The sequence below is a fragment of the Peromyscus maniculatus genome, chromosome 3, assembly GCF_049852395.1.
Source record: "Peromyscus maniculatus bairdii isolate BWxNUB_F1_BW_parent chromosome 3, HU_Pman_BW_mat_3.1, whole genome shotgun sequence".
Classification (NCBI taxonomy): Eukaryota; Metazoa; Chordata; class Mammalia; order Rodentia; family Cricetidae; genus Peromyscus; species Peromyscus maniculatus.
In genome coordinates this window covers 59,877,146-59,902,229 of record NC_134854.1, presented here as the reverse complement: position 1 = coordinate 59,902,229, position 25,084 = coordinate 59,877,146, and the positions used below count along the sequence as shown (strand labels likewise).

Sequence of the window (25,084 nt, the reverse complement as noted above, 5' to 3'; positions counted from 1 at the left end):
GAAGAGTAAATCGTTGTAGGCAATGGTTTTCATTTGGGACCAAAAATGATTTTTACTTTGCTCTTTTTCTTTTCCATTCAAAAAAACAGTGAGCATGAAATAAGACTGTCTAATGTTTTTATTTTGAGGTATACATATTTTTGTATTTGCCAAATTTTCTTTTCTTTTCTTGAGACAGGGTTTCTCTGTGTAGTTTTGATGCCTTGTCCTGGATCTCTCTCTGTAGACCAGGCTGGCCTTGAACTCACAGAGAACCGCCTGGCTCTGCCTCCTGAGTGCTGGGATTAAAGGCGTGTGCCACCACTGCCCGGCTGTATTTCCCAAATTTTCTATAATGAATTTTCAATTTTGAAATAAAAATTACTTATTAACTTATAGTTTCTAAGTATTTAAAAATTACAAAGGAATACTTTGCCTTTTTTTCATCAATTGAATGTCCCTAGAAAATTGGAATAATATTTAAATGGCTGAGATATGAAAGCTGGAGAAGAAATGCTCCCAGTTCCTTCCCTCTTCCCAACTCTATGATATTTGTGGTCATGTTGGTTTTCCCTTTGGAAAGGAAGGAGAAACAAATATGACTGGATATCAAGTTACTTAATAAAAAAAATAATTGTGCAGTAGATTACTGGATTTTATCAGGTAAGTGGGCATACTCTCATAGGGATGCACCTGTCACTTGGAAAGGGGAAAAAGCTAAGAGACTTTTATAGGACACATGGACTTTATTTTAAAATTTTTAAGTTATACACTCACTCTGGGAAGGAAGCCTTTGACTAGCTACCCCCCCAACACACACACATTGCTTAAAATGACTACTTCTGATTGCAGAACATAGACACTGAAGCCGCAACACACTTACGGGGCATGTTTACAGATTGTGTGTGTGTGTGGTATGTATGTGTGTGTGTGCACACTTGTGCATGCCCACACATGATCAACAGTAACAAGCTGAGAGACTGCTTGTGTGCATGGTAATCCTGTCTTTCCCTTCGTTCCTCTTCCTGTCTTCTTTTTCTTCCCCTGAACATTTCTGCTCCTCTCTTTCTTCACCACCCACATGGGTGAGTGGGTAAATATATACAGTATGTCGCGTACAGTAGTCCCTTCTCACACACAGAATGGGCTCTAATGGTCAGTAGTTGCCTGAAACCGTAGGACCAAGGCCCATAATTTAATTCCTTTTCTGTCCTGACTAAGCACTTGCTGTATGGGACAGCCATAACTGTCAGTTTGGGATTGATAACAAAGCTAGCACACACAGATTTCCTTTTTGTTTTCTACCATTTTATAGATAGATTTGTTTTTCCTGGAGGTCTCCAAAACCTCAGTATCTACTTTTTTCTTTCCTTAGCAAGTTAAGAAAGTCCACCTCTTCACTTAGAGGAAATCCTTTATGGTTCCTTTGTCATCAGCACCATTATGCCTTGAAGCCATTAGTAAGCCAACCAAGGGTTACTTCAAAGAATCACTTTGATCTAGTGACAGTTACCGTGCCAGCCAAGGTGGCTGCTAAGTGTCTCATGTGCCACTTACAGTGTGGATGCACGGGGCAAAGGGACAATGGACATCTCAGGAGGGCATGGCGTGGACTCTCATCTTCTCGGAATGGCATGCAATTTAAATTTCATAATTTTTTTCCTCTCTGGAACTGCCCATTTCATATTTTAAGACCAAGGGTTCTGTGAGTAGCTGAAACCAAAGAAAAGAAAGCAGTGTGTACAGGCAGGCATGCACACAGTCTTTCTAGTTAGGCATGCTCCAGATGAATCCCCACTCCCAGCTGCCACGCTCAGTGTGATTCGCAGGGACTTCTCTGATGCAGCTCCTTCACTGCTGGACAGCTCCTCATCGCCTAGGAGCGCTTTCCCACCCACCTCTCCTCCTCGGTTTAATTCTCAGAGCTGGCACTCTCACAGAAGCCTCTGGTTCTACACAAAACGAGGATGGTGGCCAGTAGAGACTCGTACCCTTCCAGTATGAGGCAGCCTAAGAAGGGTGATCAGAGTTCAGAGCACAGAATCTGAAGATGAAGAGGAGAGGTCAACTCACGTCCCTTTTCATGGACGTGTGTCCTTCAGAGCCATGCCTGCTAGTCATGAAGCCTGACTTTGAAACTTTGCCCATGACAAAAACTCATCCTATTTTTGTAACCTTGCTTTATTTAGGTGGGCCATTAAAGCACACATACCCATTATAAGTACAGTGAGAAAAGAAGGAGGAAGAAGAGGAGGAAGGGGAGGAGGAGGACCCTGATACTACCCGGTCTTGAGGAAGTATACCCCTTAGGGTCCCTGAGGAAAGCGAGAAAGCTGAGTCATTTTTTTGGCTAAAGGAGACTTAGATTCCATTGGTCCAATTTGCCTACCTCCAAGCCTGAGTATCTGAGCATCGTCCAGATGCCTTCCAGATTCATCCTTTTACCCCCTAACTCATCTGTGCAACAAAAGAAATTCTGAGATTAGTTCATGCAGGGACCCTGCCTTAAATGACAGTCCAAGGCTTTCAAGAACTATTTCAGTTGAGCACTGTGTCCCCAAGTTTCCTAAATGCTGTATACTGTGCTCCTCTTTTTAGAAGCATGTGGAAAGTTAAGCCCTATTTTGAAACAACTGGTTACGACAACACCAAGAATGCAGATAGCAGAGGAAAAGCTGCAGAGGTCAAGTGCCCTGAGCAATCAGCCAGACATCCCATCCTTTCCCTTTGGCTACATAGGAGATTCTTGTAAAATGAGTCACGGCGATGGAAGTGGCCGTGAGGTTTTGAGAAGCAAATTTGGGTGATGAGTTAGGAGAGGAGCAAAGACTGAACTGAGGCATTGGCTAAGTGGGTAGATTGAGAGGATTTTCGATGATTATTATTTAATGTCTTGTAAAAACATCCATACACTGAAGAGCACAGAGAAAACAGGAAGTTGCTACCTTCCATCACCCAAAGATGGCAGATGCTAGGGGAACATCATGTCACATGTAGAAATGAAAGCTTATTTATTTGTCTTTCTTAGTGTGTGTGCGCGTGCGCACACACACGTGTGTGTGCAGGAGACAATGCGGCAGTGCGAGGGTGGAGGTCAGAGTTCACAGTTCTCTCCTTCTACCTTGCCGGTTCCGAGGAATTGAACTGAGGTCATCAGGCTGGTGCAGCAAGCACTTTTACTTGCTACACCATTTTGTCAGCTCATTTATTTATTAGTTAGTTAGTTTGCTTGTTTGTTGACACAGGGTCTTGCCATGTAGCCGAAGCTAGCCTAGAATTCACTGAGTAACCAGATTGGCCTTGAATGTGAATTTCTCCTATCTCAGTCTCCTGAGTGCCAGGGTAGTTTAGAATTTTTAAAAGTGGCATACATTTGGGCTGTTATGTTTGGCTTTACTGATAGTCCAATAAGGAAACCCAAAGCCTGACTTTTAAAAGACTCACCTGAAAGCTATGATAGGAAGGCAATTAATTAGAATTCTCAGTTGATAAGCAATTATAAAACTGAATTCAATAAACCTTGGGAATATTTGAATTTTCTTCTATACACACATTTTCTGGTCGTTAGTTTGCTCCTCTGTTCTGAATCATATCGGAGTAAGCGAGGGATGTTTCCTACTGTCTGCAGTTCAGAAAGCAGCTGTAACCGGGGGCTTTCGACCAGGTTAAATAATGCAAGCTGCTGCCTAGCTTGTGCACATAGTCGGGTCACTCTGGTGACTTGGACATCTCTTTTGATTGGTCAGTGCCTAGCTCTATCAGTTATTAAACACTCCAGACTGATCCTTGGAATAGAAAATGGAAGAAAATCCAGATTTTTGCCTTTTTTATTGTAAATAAAAGGAGGCCACAATGATGGCCCATTTTTACAAGCTACAACACTTTTCTGCGTGTGAAGGGTTTGCACGCATGTGTGTGCACGTGTATGAGTGCACGTGCATGTGGTTAAGTCGGAGGCCTCCAGTGGGTGTCTTCCTCGGTTCCTCTCTGCTTTAGCTCTTGGAACTAGCTCTCTCACTGATCCTGGAGCTCATTGATCCAGTTACACTGGCTGGCCAGTGAGCCTCAGGGGGTCTCCTGCCTCCATCTCCCCACTCCTGGGGTTACAGACACTCACTGCCACACCCAGCTTTTTGTGGCAGCTGGGAATCTGAACTCCACCAGCTGAACTGCCTCCCCTGCCTCCAGTCGCACACTTTTTCTGAAAATACGAGATGTTTTCCCAAGTCGGGTTCTACTGAGTCACAATTTTGCTGCTCCGAACCCAGCATCTCATCAATGATAGACAAGCTCTCCCGGTGAGCTGCCTGAGGCCAAATGTTATTCTTTTAAATTTTGAATTTTTGGTATTTAAAGTGTGCATTATTTTTAAATCCTGCTTATTTACTAAGGGCCCCCATCCTCTGTAAGATTGCTTTTGTTATGTAGAGCTGAAATGATTTTCTCTATTTATTCCTTTATGAGAAACAAAGAGAACACTCATTTCTGCTCCTAAGCAAGCTTTACTAAATTCGCATTAGGCAAAAATTTGACTGGAAAATTCCCAAGCTTTGCTTCTTCGTGTTGCAAATACCAAGAACCCTGTGGTCTCTGTGCTGCGTGTTATATTCAGAGAACATTAATGCTAATCCAAATGGTTGATTATTCCAGGTATTTGTGTTTGAGATTTGTGTGGCAGTTCTCCCGTCCCATTTGTGTTTGATGAGTACTAATACACAATTACAGGCCATTTCCTGACTTACTCATCAACTTACACACAGGTCAAATAGGCCGAAGAAAAAAGCCCCTGTCTCCTGGGTAACCCACAGAGCACAGTGAAGGTAATTGCTTCATCAAAATTACAGATATCCCAGTAACAATGACTGTTTATTTCACTGACATTAGAATATTAGACTACCTCACCATTTTTTTCTGAAAAAAGATGTGTTAAATAATTTTAGTAAAGTAAATCATGTTTTTTTTCCACTAACATGTTTAGTATTAACAATATAGTTTCATTTTTAATTAATCCCAAACTAAAAGTGATTATATAACTAATCTCTTATTAGTGGTACTTGGGCCATAGTTTGAATCTGAAACCCACCCCCCAGGACCCCCCACAGGCTCATGTTTTGATTGCTTGTCTCTCAGCTGGTGGTACCATTAAGGTAAGTTGGAGAACTTGCAGGAAGTGAGACTGAGCTTCCTGAAGTGGGCCTGTGTGTGGGGGGGGGAGTCTTTGAGAGTGATAGCCTGGCCCCTGGATGTAGCATGTTCTTTGCTTCCTGGCCTATGGATGTGAAGGATCTCTCTCCTCTCCATGCTCCTGCTGCCACAGTCCCAACTCCTCCACTACCTCCACAATAGGCTGAAGCCCTCCAAAACCATGAGCCAAAATAAAGCCCCCATGCCAGACATGCCGGACACAAGTCTGTCTGTAATCCGGCTTGGGAGGCTGAGGCGGGAGGGTTGCCATGTTTCCTGCCAGCCTGGGCTATGTAGTTCCAGACAAAACTGGGTTACCATATGAGTCTCCTCTCTCTCTCAAACCGCAAAATGACTTAGCTTCATTTCAGAAGGAGAGGCTGGGAAGATGACTCAGCAGTGAAGAACCCCCGGCTGCTTTTCCAAAGGACCTAGGTTTGATTCTCAGAATGAATGTGGTGGCTCCCAGTAACCTGTTCTCTATTCCCAGGCCATCTGACCCCTTCTGGCTTCTGAGGGAGATAAGGCATGTATGTGATGTATTGACATACATTCAGGCAAATACCCATACATGTAAAATAAACAAACAAATAAATACACAAAATTAGGAAAAAAATATTTTGAAAAGGAAAGGAAGGAGAGGGGAAGGGAGAGACGGGAGGGTGGAAGAGGGGAGGAGGGAGGCTGGAAGGAAGAAATGAAGGGAAGGAATCTGTGCTCTTTAGGTTGTCTCTGTCAGAGTCTGGTGAAGCTGTGCAAGCATAACAAATGTACATGGTACATACTAAGCAACCGATGCTTGGCTTAACCTGTTACTATATATAAGGAGCAGGAGCCACATCATGTATAAAATGTTAAGGCTCTGTTTTAAAATCCTGCTCCCTCATTCTCCTAAATTTGTCAAATGATAATCTCAGTTTTTTAATGGTTGAAATTTCAAACTTTGTTCAAAATCACTAATTTGATGCTTTAAGGAACAGACTAATTTGAATAAATTCGAAGTGACTAGGGTCTTAGGGTGAAAGTCATTTACCATGTGGACCACCACCAATTAATCAATTCATTGATCAGGCAGTCAATAAGTCCTCTATCCCAGCTAATACAACTAGCACAAGGCTTCTTGGCCCTGCACTATTGACTTTGGGACTGGATAATTCTCTGCTGTTGGAAGTCTGTGTTTTTGCATTATCGGGTGGCTAGCTGCATCCTTTAGGTACCAATGGCACTTCCCCCTCCAGTTGTGATAATCAAAAATGTCTCCAGCTGTTACCAGAGTTCTCCAAGGGAAGAGTGGATTGGCACCTCCCCCAACCTGAAAACTGGGGTGTACATCTTGCCTTTTTACTAGGCTGGGAAGGCTGGAGGGGCACAGACCCAGTCTGATTCATCACTCTATCACCCCTTCTCCACCAACTAATTTTAGTCTCTGGCACAGAAATGCTTCTTGAATGTTCTGAAAAGAACAAAATATCTCCAGGGTTCCTCTGCTGTCGTCAGCCCGGCACCAGCAGCGCAGAACAGGAATAAGGCAACCTGGATGACTCATGTAACATTTGGAGTGCTTGTGTGTACACAAGTAATACGTGCACATGCGTGCAGAGAACAGCCTCGGGTGTTATTCCTCAAGCTCTGCCCACCTATTTATTTCCTTCATCATTTATCTCTCTTAAAAACTGTTTGTTTCGAGATAGAATGTCTTACTGGCCTGAAACTCACCAAGTACAGCAGGCGGGCTGGCCAGTGAGCTCCTGGGAGTCACAGGCCATCACACCCAGCTTCCCAGCCTTTTAAAACTTGAGTTCTGTGGCTCCTAGTGCTTCCAAGGCCGGCATTTTTATCACATGAGCTATCTCCCCACCTCCTTTCTAATATTTTTACTGTTTGACTGATCCGTCTATATTGTTTTATGCCTGGCTTCGTAAGAGGCTCACCTACGTTTGAGTCATGTTTTGTGTAATGCTACTTTATCTAGAGGTGACACCAATCGCTCTGGCCACAACTATTTATAAGGGAAGCACTCAAGTCCTAGAAACATATTCTTGGGCAGGAGTGGGAGGTATTTTAATTTCAGTCAGATTGCCTTCCTTGATGAAAAGAAACTCATAGACGTAGTTTATTAATGTGAAATCTGAAGTTCGTATTCCTTCTTGTCATGTGAGATGTAGGATGTCTCACCAGCTCTTCGGTGATCTAAGTTAGTAATGATGCCTCACTTTGTATTCCTGGAAATTGCCAGAAGGTTTTAAAGGAAGAGGGAGAAAAAAAAAGAGTGAGGAAATTTTCCCTGTGGGCAGTTGGGGAAAACAAAAATATTTTTGTGCTGTGGAGGTTTCTCAGGAAAGGAGGGTTGGCCAGCAAGTGGCTGCATCTGAGCAAGGGGAATTTCCACATTTGGGAAAACATGGTCGTAATTAATGACTTAGGGGAGCCAAGAAAGTGGACCTTGCTGGCAAAATATCATCTTCAATGGCCAAGTCATTGTCAACTGATAGGGCCAGAAAATACGATTGTTTTAGAATGAAATCTTTATTTGTGGATGGTTGTCTGTAAGTCCTTCCTCTTCTGGGTCTAGTAAGTACTCCTGTCCTTCCTGTGGGCTTCTAGGGTGGCTAATGGCTTCTTATCTTTAGTTTTGAACATGAAGTTTGGATCTAGCCAGTAGGATTGTATATGTTCAAACAGAGATGCTTATAGGAACTCTGGGGCAAGGGAAGGGAATGAGATTGCCTGCTCACAGAGCAACCATTGTTAACTGAGTGGTCCATGTATCAGGCCTTATGCTGAGAACATTGGAAAGTTACCTGGATTTGGCTTGAGTAAACCATAACTTGGGGCATTAGTGTCACTTGCCTAGGACCATGCTGTTTCCATCTCCACACTTGCAGCCAGCTCTTCCTGTATGGACAGCCAACCCCTGCATTGGAGTGCTCTCGCCCTGGGTACAACCTCTTGCTCTTGAACCGCCATCCTGTTCTCTTCCCCACATAGCTTTGTTTAAACTACATCTGCTCTTGAATTGTGCTCAGCAGAGTGTCCATGGTTACCTCTCATTTCCTGGAGGAGAAATCAGCTAGCAGGTTCAGTGCCACACCCTTCTCCGTCTACTTAGAGAGGAGTATATGTGCTCAGAATGTTTGTGACCTGTTTTGAGTCTTTCCTTCATCTCAGTCATCAGTCTTATTAAAATGTGTATGATCCCCCTTGCCTCTTCTCTCATGATTTTTTTTTTCAAGATCAGAAATAGCTTGCCAGATTTCAACAGAATTTTCCAAGGAGAAGGTCATTTTTCAGGAAGGGAAATAAAGCTTAAAAAGAAAAAAAAAAATCTCTGAATTTGAAATGTAGATGCAAGATCTGGTACAACACTGATAAATTCCACAGATCATTTTATGAATTGGAAAAGGTGCAGGTTAAATTACATCCTCCCTGAAGTAACAGGTCCATGCCTTTGACCCGTATGACGCGGCTTCTAAAGTTAGCTCTGTCCTGCGACTGTTAGAAGTGTGCCAAAGCAAACGTAACTAGGGTTAAGGCGTCTAATTGTTCTTGATTGAGCCTCAGTGGGCATTGTAATTAATAGGAACATCACAATAACTTACTATGTTTCTTTTCAGTTAAACTTGCAACGTGCCCATTAAAGCTTAACATCGGCTTTGGGATGGTTCTTAGGAACGGCCAGGTGATGATGACTTCATTTCAAGCTGGGGGAAGCTGAGGGGGTGTATTTGTTTTCTACTGCTGTGGGACAAAGTACCACAGATTTGAGAGATTGGAACAACACCCCAGGTATTCAGTGGGCTTCACTATCCCATAGGTCCTAGGAATCAAGGTGGCCTTGGCTGGATTCTCTGCTTAAGGTTCCAAAGGTAGAAAGCAAGATATCATTTAGGTTTGGCTTTCATCTGGATGCCCTGGGGAAGAAAAACTGCTTGTACTGTCAGCTGCTCCTAGAGATCCTGGTATTCCTTGTCCTTGATGTTTCCATCTTCATAGCCAGCAAGCACCCTTACATCTTTCCCCCATGTGGACTCTCAGCTTCCTTTTCTACCAGCTGAGGAAAATGGTTTCTTTAAAGGACTTACCTATTAGCCTAGGTCTACTTGGATAATCTCCATTGGTTCAAGTAAACTTCTTTGAGACGAAAATCCCTCAACAGCAAGTCCCTAGATTTGAGTTTCTTTCACTGGCTAACCCATCTGGGGCAGCCATCTTCATGGTTTTGTCTACCGTAGTAAAATGGTCATCCAGTAAACCTGAGATACAGTCTGGAAACAGGCACTTGGTAGGGCTGAATCAAAGAGTTTATTTTATTTTATTCCCTTCGTTATTTAGATTTTAAACATACATATAGGTCTTATTTTTAAATGCATATGTATTTGGGGGTCTGCACCCCAATACTTTTCTATAATACACCATAAAAAAACCTTTTGATAAGCACACTGTGCTTCCAGAACTTGTGGATTTCTAAGAGTTAGAGACGAGGGTTAGGGTTGAAGCAGGGTGTCTCGTATGGAGAGGGGAACACTGCTGAAGAAGTACAGTTGTGTGTAAAGAAGGGACAGAGGCTATGGTTTTGATGAACCCAGAGCAGAAGTTCATTCCTGTTTTTTAATATATTCACTGAAGGTCTTAGAAGATGGTAACTCTCTTGCTATTTTCATGTTTTTGTTTGTCTTTTGCAGTACTAGGAATTGAACCCAGAGCCTTGAACATGCTTGGCAAGTGTCCTATCACTGGACTCCAGCTCCAGCCCATTTGTTACATCCTATGAACAATCCTAGAAGTTCAAACATAAAGTGATTTTGTGTGTGTGAGCATGTGTGCACATGTGTGTGCTTTTTGAGTGATACTTGACTTTTATTTTCTAAATATGGGTGCGTTTTGGATGTGTTGAATAAGCTTTACTGGGATGTTATGCCCCTACAGTGGGTATGATCGTCCCCCATTTTAATTTCCACATGCTATTACCTGTAGGTATACTAGAGGTCTACAGTGCAGGGTAGGTGTGTGGGCCTCACTAACTACTGATCTAAAAGTTTGAGCCCACAGTAGGTCATCTAAGAAATGAGAAGGCAAGGAAAAGGCTAGAAGATCATTGAAAGGGAGAAGGAAAAAGATGCCATATTCGTTTAGTTGGTCTTTTCATTATTTTTGCTGGGAGAACTATTCAATGAACCTTTTCTATTTTGGTTAAGGAAGAGGAGATAGCTTTGGCCTTTGGAAAGAACAAGTGTAAAAATATGAAAAATGTAAGAAAAAGGGAAAGCATTTCAGAGGCTAGAGATTCCTATCTTCTCTTGAGAACATTTAGGTTTTCTTCTTTCTGAAATTATGGCCAAAAATGCAGGGAGGGAGGACATTTCCCAGATGTTTCTTTCGAATTCTCCCAGACGTTCAGAAAAAGGCGAGAGAAGCAGTCAGGTTGTCACAGGGAGAAAGTTCAGCTGCTGTAGAAGACATTTAATAACGGCATTGAGTAACAGAACTTAGAGCGCAAGTGATGTGTGCAGCTTTGGAAGAGAGGGCATGGGGAAAGATGCAGGGTCGGAGATATCAGTGTTGCAGTCAGTGATATTTATCGAGATATCCTAAAGCAACACACATTCTGTGTCTTTTAATTAAGTCATTTTTCTCCATAATGGATCATTCCAAGGATGATGATAATATGTTACAGATGTTATGTTTACTCCCAAAGTTTGCACTTTAAAATCTCACCCTTCGTGCATTCATTCATTCATTCATTCATTCATTCATTCATTCATAAACATCTGTGAGACCTTAGCATCATTTAAGTACCAGGAACACAGCAGTGAAAACAACAGATAACGCCCCTGCTCACCGGAAGCTCGTGTACTAAGATGAGGGATTAGAAAACAAAGACATCCTTATTTTTCAGTACAGGCTCCACGGGGAGGCGTATTCTACATTCATTTCTGCCGCTGTGGCAAATGACCTGGTAGAAAGCAGCACACAAGAAGGAAGGGTTTATTTGACAGTTCCAAGTCCGTCACTCTGGGGCAGTCAAGACCGGAACTCAAGTGGTTAGTCACGTTGACAGTCAAGAGCTCAGTGAGAACAAACACATCCTTGGACATTGAGAGATGGCTCGGCACTTGCTGAGCTTCCAGAGGACCTCAGTTTTGTTCCCAGTCCCAAACCTGGCCGCACACAATGGCCTGTAACTCTAGCTCCAGGGACTCGGAAACCTTCTCCCGGGAGTAAGAAGCGGAGCCTGTCATTTCCTTCCCAGTAGCCATCCCTCTCTCCCTCCTTACTAGCCGAGCCCTGGCTTGCTTTGGATGACAGTCCACCTACCACCAAGTGATGAATCACAGTGGTGTGATTCAGTCATAAAAATCCCATCCTTGCCGGGCGGTGGTGGCGCACGCCTTTAATCCCAGCACTCGGGAGGCAGAGCCAGGCGGATCTCTGTGAGTTCGAGGCTAGCCTGGGCTACCAAGTGAGCTCCAGGAAAGGCGCAAAGCTACGCAGAGAAACCCTGTCTCAAAAAACCAAAAAAAAAAAAAAAAAAAAAAAAAAAAAATCCCATCCTCTTTTGATAGATACTCAATTCCCCGTCTTCTTTGCAGCTAAGGGAGTCTTATTCCTAGCTAATGAGATCTGAGGGAAAGCCTTTGGGGATACCTGCAGCTGTCTGGAGATCCATTACCACTGTTGGAACCGTGGTAGACGTCCTGATTTTAAGACAAAAGGCATGAAAATTAAAGATCAACACGTTAAGGATGGCAAGATAGAAAGAATCCCTGTGTCCTAAATGGTATGGTTGAGTGGTTGAAGCAATACCATTAATCATTTATTGATCTGCAGTCTTACATAACTCCAGGCAAGCCTTGAACTTGCTATGTACTTGAAGATTGAGGATCAGTGAGAGCTTTGGCTCCTCCTGCCTTTCCCTGTCTAGTTGTTAGGGTTATGCACTGTCACTGTCCTGGTCATATGCAATGCTGGGGATTGAATCCAGGGCTTTGTGCATTCTAGACAAGCCTTCTGTCCACTAAGCTACATTCCAGCCAAACATCTCGTTTATTAAAAATAATTAAAAGGTTAACCTCCCTTTCAGCCCATTATTTTATCTGATACAAGAATTTTAAGAAAACAAACAAGAATTATCCTTTGACCATGCCAGTTTTGAGATGCCCTTTAGATATTTATGTGGAAGTCCCATGATTTACCTTGCACACTGGAATAAAAGTTCTAGACCCTTTAAATCTACACATAGAGACATGTATCATATGATTATAATACTAGAATGAACTTGCAAATGTTAAGGTGAGCAGATTGCAGTGGTCATAAAGTCCCCAAATTAGAAGCTGGACATTAGTGTGTACAACTGACTCTTGGGAGATGGAAAGATGGCTCATTGGTTAAGCACACAAACTGCTCTTGCAGAAAGACCCACGTTCAGTCCCAAACTGAATGAGTCAGCTCACAACCACTTGTAACTCCAGCTCAAAGGAATCCAATACCTCTGTTTTCCCTGGGTGCCTGTATTCACCTGTACATACCCCACCCCACCCCCCCACACATGCAGACATGCACACACACATAATTAAAAAATAAAAATACTTTTAAACAACTGAATCCCCTAAAAACCAACCCCTCTAGTATGCTTAGGTTAGCAAGGTTGAAGTTAAAGCAGGAAACACAGTCAGGCTGCAATGGTAGAGAAAGCTCAGTCTGAGGACCAGGAAGGTCCCTGCATTTCCAGTGACCTTCACCTTGCTGGTACAACAACACAGTCCCAGAGAACTCATTTCTGTTTGGATACTTCCTTACCTATGTAGCACAGCATTCATGTACTGCTGCCTCTCTTCCATTACATAACAAACAGCCTTGTGAAAATTCCTCACTAGCTTACCAAGGAACCTAAAGTACGCCAAATGGAGCTTTTAGCACAGTTTCTTCTTGCTGATAAAAATCACCATCCACAACCCGATTGCACCCGTCTCCATTAGAGCTCTTACCCAGGGTTTCGTTCTCAGTTTTGGTCATTACGTCTGCTGACACTAGAGCTTTTTCCCCAAACAGTTTCTCTGTGTACCAGATGGTTTTGACTCCATCTGCAGAAAATAACAAGTGGGGGGCTCTTGAGGGGCTTTGTTTGGTGGGTAGTGATTTTTTTTTTTTGCCCGTGACTTCTTAGAAATAGCTATTGGAGTGTGTGTGTGTGTGTGTGTGTGTGTGTGTGTGTGTGTGTGTGTGTGTGTGTACAAGTAACCAAGTCTAAAACATTGGCTTTTCAGGGTAAATATCCTTGTACTCTGCCCATCCTGTGAGTCTATGTTCTCCCCGGGTCCACTGGCTTGGCGTTTTCTGCTTTCTCATTCTCCCAGCTTATCAGTGGGGTGTGGGGTGGGGCCCTACGCCTTTCACTTTGTCTTTCCCTATTTATTCCAACCAGCTCTTGTATTTGTTAAGCACTGTTTTGGATCTGCATTAATTTTAAGTCCCTGAGGAGCACTGTGTTCCCAAACATTGTATTCTGCACTCTCATGCTCAGATCACTTTGTGTGACGCCAGACACCTCCTGGGATCCCAGGAAATGTTGTTTCTTTTTAAAAAATATGGGCAATTACTCTGAGATGCCCATAAAACATCTTTCCTGGTTGAGTTCCTCATGCCTTTCTCTTAGCTTCACTGACTTAGGACAAAATATTGGCTAATAGACCCTGAGCCTGTGAGAGGACTTGCTAGTCTCTATGCATTTCTGCATAAGCAAGAATGAATATCGACTAGTCTTCTGGGAAAGAAACGGTGAAAGGCATTGGAACAGGAAAGCTCGTGGCTGTAAATGTGAGTTGCTGAGGCTATGACAGCCCTGTCTCACCAAGTAGGCCTCAGTGCCTCAATGTGGGAAGCTGTTCTTTAACCAGAGAATGGCCTTCCAGACAGATCCCTTTCCGCTAGCCGCATCTGCTGCAGGTAGGAGGAGCTTCTGTCTGAATACCCAGCCAGCTGTGTCCACATTTCCCTTCACTCTGCTCCCCAGCTTTATCTACAACACTTGCACGTCTTCCTGCAAAGCAGAGTTGAGCTTGCCTCTGAATTCTGCCGGGGCAGAATAGGACCATGGACAGTGGTCCAGCTGCTCGGCCCCAGTCTGCAGGAAAGCCAGTTTTCTCCAAGCCAAGAAACTCTGGAGGAGGGTCTTTGCACAGGCATGTTCTGTTTCCAGAGAGGCCACTTCTCTTACTCTCTTCCTTTGGGATAAGATTCTCCCAGAAACCTGGACTCCCTACACTAAACTTCTGAGACACAGACAGACAGACACACAGACACAGACAGACAGACAGACAGACAGACACACACACACACACACACACACACACACACACACACACCTCATTTTTGCAAATGTAACTCCTAAAATGTTTAAATATATCTTTATTATGAAACATCTCAGACAAGCATTAAACGCTTTATCAGACATCTGCACTCACAACACCCACCCGCATAGATCTTAGTGTTTGAATTATTTGTGGCTCTGTTGTAAGAAGTCTTTAAGTATTGTTGAAGTTCCTTCCTATCTCAATCTCTTTCCTCCTCTCTCCCCAAAAGTAACTGTTATCTTGAAGTTGTTATAAATTATAAGTCATTCCCATGTATGCATTTATACTCTCATTATATGGATGTATTAACAGACAGTATATATACAGTACTGCTTTGTTTATAGAGTATAAAATGTAAAATATATCATCACCATGTATTTTTTATTCACCATCAGTTTTTAGATTCCATAATGCAACACAAAGAATAAACTCCTTTCTTACAACTGCTGTAAATCCGTGCCCCATTGGACTTTCTTCAAGTTACTCTATTCTCTTACTTCAAGAACTCGTGGGTCATTTTTTAGTTTACTGTTTGCTCTAGCAAGCAGTGCTGCAGCTAACATTTGTTGAGGAGCAATCCGCCAATCAGTATCCCTCCCTTCCTTCCCCTAGATCCCTGGAGCACCGCTGCTTCCCGTGTGGGACAAGAAGAGTCGTCTTCAACACCGGTAGGTGTTTCCTCAGGAGCAGAACCACTTCGGCTGAGATCCACTAAGACAGGAGGTGGACCCAAGAGTTGGGGCTATTGGGTCTCAGCATTGACTGGCATGGAAGTTTTGATTTTGGTTTCCCGGGAGTTCTGTTTATCTATGTTTTTTAAACATCAGGTATATTCAGAACTAAAGATCCTGTTGCCAATTTATAGATATGAATAGTGACATTTAAAGTTTCGTTTTACCGGAGTTTCTATTGAGAGTGAACATTTCCTTGTGTGTTTGGTCTGTAGGCTTCTCCTTCTTCTGGGATTTGTCTATCCAAACCTTTCAGCAATTTTCTTTCTAGTTTTTTTTATTGCTCTCTAAAACCATTATAATTTTCAATACTAGCACGTTGATGATTTTACATCTAGGAAAATACCTAAGTTTATCTTATTTACTTTGGTAATGACATCCTTTTATTTTTTAATATTTATTTATTTGTTTACTTATTTATTTATTTTTCTGCTATCAGCTTGATACAGTACAAATTCTTATCCTAATAGTGAAATGTTTCATTGAGGCTTGCCCAGTAATTGAGTAATTGACATCCTTTTATTTTGAATTGCTGAGATACAGTAGTACTGTCTTTCAGGTTTTATACTTTTGTGCTTTATTTGATTCCTTTCCCATCCCAAGTATGTAAAGATAATCTATAGTTTCTCCAAGGACTGCATAACTTTAGTGTTCACATTTAAGTCTTTCACTCAAGTTAAGCTGTTATGGGGTAAAATAGTGTATACGTATACAATTATTCCAAAACATACCTATTCATTTTTTTCAAATCTGACTTCTTGTGCCATCTCTGATTTTAAATTTTGATATTTGGTAGAACAATGTCCAGACTTATTATTTTTCTTCAGTTTCTTGGCTATCATGGTAGACTATCTGTCCAAAAGATGGCATCTCTTTCGACTTTCTAACTGGGAATCCCCATTGTTCTCAGGCATCTGTGGACCCTGAACCCATGCTGTGTAGTCTAAATCCATCCCATAGGATGGATTCAATATCTTTCCAATGAGAACTAGATGGAATTATGTTAAAGTAAAAGTGGAGAAGGTTGGGAAGGGTCCTCTTATTTTAAAAAGCACTTAAGAAAGAGACTTACCCTTCCTATTTTTGTATGAAATTGGAGAGAAATACCAAGCTGACACTGTGGCAGCCGTCTTCCCACTGCAGGAGATGCATCGGAAGCTGGCTCACTGAGATTGCCTGAGTAAAAAGGTCCCAGGCCCTTATGACATCATCATGGGAGTGCAGTAACCAATGTTGGGTCTCTTGTGAGCTGAAATAATGAATTTCTTACTGCTGAAGTCACTTTATTTTGTGTATTCTGTTATTTGCAACTACTGTTTGAACTTTTATTTTTAAATTATAGTGTGTGTGTGTGTGTGTGTGTGTGTGTGTGTGTGTGTGTGTGTGTGTGTGTGTGTAGGTCAGGGGACTATTTTCAGGGGATGTTTTTCTTCCTCTCCCATGTGGCTCCCAGAGATTGCACTCAATTTGTCAGGTTTTGTGGTGAGTGCCTTACCATACTGAGCCATCTTGCCCACCCTGAACTTTTATTCTTGATGTGGATTTTGTGATCATTGACATGTTTCCAATCAGATTGGATTTTTTTTTCAGTGTATATTGAAAGTAAATGTTGGCTTGAGGAGACCTAACTCCTCATGGTAATGAATGTTCTGGTTCATGAGCATCTTTAATATTTAATGTTTCTGTAGAACCTTTTCATTTGGGGAGAGAGGGTGACACTAAGATTGGATCTTGTTAGGTCGCCTCTTCCCTCCCAGCCTCCTGAGTGCTAGGATTGCAGGTGTTCTGAGCCCTGCTTGGCCTTCTTCATAGACAGTTAGAATACCCAAATGAGGAGAATTAATATTTCCGTTGCCATTCTGGGATAGCAGATAGATGCAGTCACAGGGATGTGTTGATTGTAATTTTCTGTCTTGTGTATCCCTAGTGGGAGGCTCACCAGCAGACGTCAGGCAACCTTCCGGGCTCTTTAACAAGCCTGTGTGGGTGGGGCTCTCACTCTAGCTCACATTGTTAATCACCGGACCTGGCTTTCCACCCGTTCTCCTCTGATATCCCCCACCAGCTTTCAGACCCTCAGGCCCCTCAGGGCCCTGTCTTCAGCCTCAGTCTTCACATTGCATTTCTGTCCCATAGAAAAATGTTATATATTGGACCAATTTTTTCTTTTATATTTTAATAATGGTTATGATGTGGATATAATTGGTATGTATCCTCTGGGGGCTTATGTGCTGAAATTTAACCCTCATTTTTCAGATATTAACAGAGTAGAAATTTAATTTAACCGCAATGTTTGGAAGTGGAGCCTTTGACTGGGATTAGATAAGGTCATCCATGTGGAGCCCTGGGACTAACACTGGTGGCTTTTTAAGGGGGAGAAAAACCAACCAGGACAGACAGGCAGATAGGCAGACAGACAGACAGACAGACAGACAGACAGACACACACACACACACACACACACACACCTTGTCTCTTGCCATATGACATCTTATGCTACTCTGGGAGTCTGACAGCAAGCAAGGTGATGATCAGATGCAGGCTCTTGAACCTCAGAACTACCTCAACCCTAAGCTAAATGAACTTTGATTCTTTATAAAGTGATTGAGCCTCACACATTTTTTTCTATAGTAAGGCGAACACAAGAACCACTGCTTTGTGTTAGGAGCCGAGCAGGCTTAGGTACACAAATCTGAATTCTACCATGCCTTTTGAAAAGGAATAGAGAAGTGGCCTCAGCCACTGCTGGCACTTGCCACAGTAATTATCACCAAAGACAGTGCTGCTGTGGTGGTTTGAATGAGAATATCCTCCGTGGGCACATGTACTCGGACATTTGGTCTCCAGTGGGTGGCACTGTTCGGGGAGATGGTGTGGCTTTGCTGGAGGACGTCCATCACTGTGGATGGGCTTTGAGAATTCAGTCTCATTCTATTTCTGGTTTGTGGTGTGCGTGCGTACGTGCGTGCGTGCGTGCGTGCGTGCGTGCGTGCATGCGTGCGTGCGTGCCCTCCCTCTCCTTCCTTCCCTGTCTGTCTCTTTCTCTTTCTCTCTCCCTTCCCCTTCCCTCTCTCCCTGTCTTTGTCTCTGGTCTGTCTGTCTGTCTGTCTCTTTCCTTCATGCTTGTGGTTGAGGAGTGGTCTTTCAGCTTCCAGCTCCTGCTGCCATGCCTGCTGGCCAAGATGGATGGATTCTTAACGCTCTGGAACTGTAAGCCCAAACAAACTCTTCCTTAAGTTGCTTATAGCCATGGTACTTTATCACAGCAACAGAGCAGTAACTATGTAGCTTCTCAGAATTTCCCCAGTGTCCTTCAGGTCCTGGTGCTTTCTGAACACTAATTTTATTGTGCTTGTCATCTGGCTAATGGAGGACAGTGAGAAATGCTATTTTCTACACCCGAGACAATGGAGGCCTCTTGCCTAATTGTAGTGGAGAATGACCACAGAGCTATGGTTCTGTGAGTTCTCCCAGACCTGAGGCTTGGCCTTGTTCATCCTGTGCCTTGAAGAAAGTGATGCTCTGTGAAAGCTTTTAAGCTGAGCCAAGCACGTTTCAAGCCCATACCTGGCTTCCTTCAGACAAGGTCCCATGGACCAAGGAGACTCCTGGTGAGTGTCCTCCAGGTCTGTGCAGTGTCATGACCTAAGGAACAGAAAGGGGTAAGAGTGACAGGTGCTAATTTTTGACGAAGTGGGTGGAAGGAATTGTCAGTGGTAGTTCATCTAGAAAGTGAATTTTGATTGAGGTCTAGATATTTTTTGTACTACTCTCTTTATATAAACTTAGTATGTAAATATAATCAAAATAGCAGTCATTAACATTGCAAAACTTATTTATTAAAATATGTAAAGCAGACAGCTGCAACAGTGGTGACTAACAAGTACAAAAATATTTTGTTTAACAGAATTTTTTTGAACTCCTACTATGTGCTCACACTGTACAGGAAATAGACCTAAAAGGGTAAACAACACAGATCTCTGGACAATTAAAAATTGGTGGACTGGGGAGATGGTTCAGCAGTTAGAGCACTGGCTGCTCTTTCAAAGGACCTGGATTCGATTCCCAGCACCCACATGTCTGCTCACAACCTCCTGTAACTCCAGTTCCAGGGGATCTGATGTCTACACTAGACACATATGTGGTACACAAACACACATGCAGGTTAAACACCCACACACATGAAATAAGAATAATAAGAATAAGAATAAGATTGAATTGGGCCTATGGGTAGTATAAAATTTGAAAGAGTATTCGTTTAGGGCCTAGAAAAGCGGTACAGTTGCCAAGAGCAGCCTCTGCTCTTGCAGCCGGCCTGAATTCACTTTCCAGCACCCAGATCAGGCTTTCCCACAACTGCTGAAAATTCCAGCTCTCGGCTGAGCGGTAGTGGCACAAGCCTTTAATCCCAGAACTCAAAAGCTGAGGCAGGTGGATCTCTGTGAGTTTGAGGCCAGCCTAGTCTACAAAAGTGAGTTCCAGGACAGCCAGTAATATTAAACAGAGAAACATTTTCTCACAAAACAAAAACAAACAAACAAAATCCACTTCTCTTCTGACTGACTTAGGTACTGCACTCACATGCACATATCCCCCATGTGTGTACTCACACACACTCACACAATCAAAAAATCAAATAAAATCTTTTTCAGAATTGCTGTTCCCTTAGCTGGGCATGGTGGGTTGACATGACCATGGCCACAGTGCTTTGAGATGGAGCCTGTTGGTAGGTGGTCAAGAACAGGCTTACTGCCATGGAGCCCTGGTGACTGAACAGAGTGGGCTGGCTTTCTAAGAGGAGAGAGACCAGCAAACACACACATACCTTGTCTCTTGTTATGTGATGTTCTGTGCTACTTTGCAGCTGTGGCAGCAAGAAGGTTATCACCGGATGCAGGCTCTTTGACGCCCAGAACTATAAGTCAAATGAGTCTCCTTTCTCCATAAAGGTACCCAGCACTGTGTATTTCGTTAAAGCAATGCAAACCAGGCTCGTACAACAGCCATTACTTTGAGCTGAGAACAAGTGTTTCTAGGACGTAGGACAATACCTCGATCAGAAATATGAATTCATGTTGAAGCTGTAGGATTATGGGTCCAAGGCCAGCCTAGGCTACATTGTAAGAGCTGATCAGGAGAAAGAGGAAACAGAGACAAGAAGAGAAGGAAGGTCAATGTCAAGCGATGTTGTATGCCCGTGTTCTTAGCAGCATTATGCACCATAGCCAAGAGGGGGAAGTTGCCTGCGTCCACCAGTAGAAGAGCGGAGAAGTAAACAAGGTGTACATGGGATGTGATATCATTCAGCTTTAACACAGAAGGGGAACTCTGACCATTAGGATGTGGATGGACCTTGAGAACACTGTGCTGGGTGAAACAAGCTAATCACAGGAAAGAGAAGTTACTCTACACTTTCACTTATATGAGTGCCTAAAATAAATTCATAGAGCTGGAAAGTGAACCTCAGTTGCCAAAACCTTGTGGATGAGCGAAATGGGAGTGATTTAATGGGTGTATAGAGTTTCAATTTTGCAAGAAGGAAAATTCATAGAGATCGGCTATGTAACAGTGATGAATAATATTTGACCACAAGATTTCAGTTCAAAAAAATATAGAGTGTAGGCTTCCTGCAGGCAGGGGTCTGTGGTGCTCACAGTCGGTTTTCTAGCATCTAACAGAGAGACGGCTTGATACATAGTAGGTACTTGACTAATATTTTGCCTGCCTTTGGCTTCTCCTCCCCCACTCAGTATCCCTTGCAGCAGGACAAGGGCCAAATGGTTCTGGGAGCCAGTTCAGCAAACAAAGACTCCTCTCTCAGGGCACAGAGGGGAAGAATTTCAAATATTTGTGATTTGATATTTGTCCTGGTCAGGGCAACTCTTCTTCACTCCTCAGTTATGCTCCTCGGAGCTCAGTTGGCATTTCAGCGTCCTAAAGATAGATCCCGTCTCTACTTCCTAAAGCAAAATAGAACTGCAATGGACTTTGTAAGAAAAAAAAAAACAAGTGGAAGGAAGGCTGCGAGATGAAATCATGATTAGGCTGCCGGGCGCTGCCTGCAGCCCCACACAGGAGGAGGGTGAGGTAATTAGCGTGTATCTGCGGTTCCGTGCTTGTCTTTGTCCCTTCACAGGCAATGTCTCCTCTTGTGCTTTTTTCCCCCCACTTGGCCAAAAATAGAGAGACACAAAAAAGTTTTCTTGTACTTTCTTTGGCTTTTCTATTTTTTTCCCCTGATGTGTTTGGTTTCCTCTTGCATTGGTCCTTCCTTCCTTCCTTCCTTTTTTTTTTTTTAATCACCTGCTGGCATCGTGGCTCCCCCAGCCCCACCCCCTTTTTCAATATGGCTGTGCTCCATTTTGGAACCCTGGCTTGGTGCAGGGTGGCCGGGAGGGGCAGCATTGAGGGATGTCTCGGTGGGATTCCAGTGGAAGGATTACTGTTTCCAGTGCAGGCATAGGGTGGGTCTTCTTGTCAGCCTCTGCTTGTTCTAGGTCCTGCATGTCTATGCCATTAGAGTTCAGAATGGCAAAAAGTATCAGAGGTCTTTGTCTCTTCATACCGGTGTGGGAACCATCTGAAGACCCTGACCACCATAGAACCAACCACACTCCTCAAGGCCTGGCAATGCGGTCATGTTACTTTTTAGATCTCACCACTCCCCATCCCTTTCTAGTTTCGTTTTGGTTGCTATGATAAATAACCTGACGAAAAGCAATTTAGGGGAGAAAGGGTTTGTTTCTGCTCACAGTGCCAGGTTATAATCCATCACAGCAAGGAAGTCAGGCTGGCGGGAACTTACAGCAGCTGGTCATATCACATCCACAGTCGAAAGCAGAGAGACATGAATGCATGCACGATTGCTTGCTCGTGACCAGCTCAACTTCTGCACTCTCACACAGCTCAAGGCCTCCTGCCTAGGGATTGGTGCTGCCCACAGTGGGCTGGTACCTCCCACACCAATTAACTTCAAAGACCATCCCCATGGATGTGCCCGTCGGACAACCCAACATAGCAGCCCTTCACTGAGACCCCCTTCAGATGATTCTAGTCTGCATCACGGTGACAAGGTTAGCCATCCCACCATCCAGACCTATGTAGCAGGCACCGCTCTAAGCATTTTTACATATTATTAACACGTTTGATTCTTTAGTAACTCAGGCCTGGGGAAGGGGATCAGTTCCACAGTTAACGTCACACAGCCTGGTTCCTGAGTCCACGCTTTTAACCACCATTCTTGGTGCTTCTGCTTTGGATATAGTTCTCTAGATTTCCTTTGGCGATTTCATGCAGACAGAGCACTGATACATTAAAATATATATATTTATTTATATACATACATTAAATATATTTATTATTTAATATATTAATTATATTATATTATATTACTATATTATATATTAATTATTTTAATTTAATATATATTTAATGTATATATAAATAAATGCATATTTTAATGTATTAGTGCTCTGTCTGCATGTATGCCTGCATGCCAGAAGAGGGCCCCAGATCTCATTACAGATGGTTGTGAACTGCCATGTGATTGCTGGGAATTGAACTCAGGACCTTTGGAAGGGCAGCCAGTGCTTTTAACCGCTCAGCCGTCTCTCTAGGCCCCCTCATGCCTGGTTTTATGAGATGTCTCCACCAGTGTATAATATCTCATGTTGGGCAACAAGTATATCCCTCAGCCTTTCAGGCAGCTCTTGGCACATCCATCAGTAGTTATATCCACAAGGCTCCACCCTGCAGGAGACATAGAATCTGACCTTTCTTTCCAGGAGCCAGAGAACGAGGAAACAGTTTTTAACACACAAACTTGAAGAACCAAAATTTCGGCCATGGTGTTATCATCCTTGTATGAGGTGCCCTGCCCCCGGGTAAACAGAAACATTCCCCTGAGGTCTGTCACCAGCCAGGATGAGTTTGCAAGGAGCCATCCAGGCTCTTGGGAACAGGGTCATGAATTTTTTAGATGATTGGCTGGAGTCAAGAGAGTGGTTCAGAGCTGCAGGACAGACCTTCCGGTGATGGTAGCGCACTGGTCTGGAAAGAAGCCCATGACCTTGGCCTGTTTACCCTGGAAGACCATAACCAGGGCCTTGGACATCATGAGGTGCTAGCTAATCCTCTGACTCTACCTGTGTTTCTCTGGCTGGGCCCCAGATGGCTTTCCCTGGCAAGAAGAGGGAGGCGAGAAGGGACTTCCAGAAAGTCAGGAAGACCTTGGGCTGATGCTCCCTGTACTCATTCTGGTATCTCATTGTCACACAAAGATTTAACTCCTCACCTCTGTCTGCTTCCTTCTAGCAGTTCCCAGGGCCTCCGCCCACCTAGACCTTCTTCCCACAGGGCTCTGGTGTCAGACTGGCTAGCATGAGCAGAAAGTGAATCCTGCTAAGAAAGCAGCTGATAACATCCGAGTTAAGGCTTGTCTTCTGCATGATGCATGAGCATCTTCACGGAGACAGCAAAACCAAGAAGCTTAAAACCCAGGGGAATGGCATCTAGGAGTGGAGTCGGGCTCCTTGACGTGGAGGAATTTGGTGCCTGGGTGATTTGGGGCTGCTCTAACAAAACACTGTAGTCTGGGCAACTTATGATCTACAAAACGTATTTCTCATGGTTCTGGAGGCTGGTGTTCAATATCAAGGCACTGGCAAGTTCCATATCTGGTGAGGGCCAGTTCTCTTGTTCACAGGCAGCTGGGGACAGACAATGGGGAGAGAAGGCAGCACTCTGGGCCTATTTTATTAAAGGCACTAACCCAGCTGGGCGGTGGTGGCACACGCCTTTAATCCCAGCACTTGGGAGGCAGAGCCAGGCGGATCTCTGTGAGTTTGAGGCCAGCCTGGTCTACCAAGTGAGTCCCAGGAAAGGCACAAAGCTACACAGAGAAAACCTGTCTCGGAAAATAAATAAATAAATAGATAGATAGATAAATAAATAAATAAATAAATAAATAAATAAATAAATAAATAAATAAATAAATAAAGGCACTAACCCCTTTCATGAGAGCTCTGGCCTCATAACGTGGTAATATTACCATCTAAAGGCCCTTCTGCAAACGCCTCTACTTTGATAGTAAGATTTCCCTTGCCGGGCTGTGGTGGCACACGCCTTTAATCCCAGCACTCGGGAGGCAGAGGCAGGCGGATTTCTGTGAGTTCCAGGCCAGCCTGGGCTACCAAGTGAGTTCCAGGAAAAGGCACAAAGCTACGCAGAGAAACCCTGTCTCGAAAAACCAAAAAAAAGAAAGAAAACAAACAAACAAACAAACAAACAAACAAACAAACAAACAAACAAAAATCCCAACACATGAATAGGGGAGGAAAGGTTGCATTTTCTCCATAGCAACTGGTATCCTGTAACCCTCTTCACATTCTTTTTATTTTGTTTTGGTTTTCTGGGTTTTTTTGGGGGGGAGGCTGTAGCTTTGCATCTCTGCCCTGGCTGGTATGATTCACCCAGATCAAACATGCAGATGAGTTCTCTTTAGACACTAGCCAAGTTGAGGATACCCTAGACCACTAGGCTGCTCCCTGGGGCTCTCAGAGGGCCTTCACCAGGAAAGCTGCTTGCCCTCTGGGGAGAAGGGTCTCTCCAATAGCTGCTGACTCTTCAGGTTAATGCACTCTTGACCCAGGAAGGAAACAAAGGTGTGTGTTAGGTCCTGAGGCCGGAGCCCTCAGGAACGAGGTTAGAACCTCTACTCAAAAAGGCCGCACCCCCTCTCACCAATCCAGAGCTCAGTAAGAAAATGGCTGCCCGGGAACCAGAGAAAAACCCAGAGCACCTTGGGATTTGGGTGAATGGATCGGGTCTCCAGCGTCAGGA

General features: G+C 43.6%; 1 protein-coding gene across 1 annotated transcript in view; it reads left to right on the top strand.

Moving 5' to 3' along the window:
* Window positions 1-25,084, top strand: part of LOC143272212 (uncharacterized) — a 125,757-nt gene that overhangs the window by 67,374 nt on the left and 33,299 nt on the right. The window contains exon 3 of the mRNA XM_076566090.1: window positions 15,126-15,181. Within this exon, the coding sequence (XP_076422205.1) occupies window positions 15,126-15,181 (56 nt within the window). The remainder of the gene's footprint in view (window positions 1-15,125; window positions 15,182-25,084) is intronic.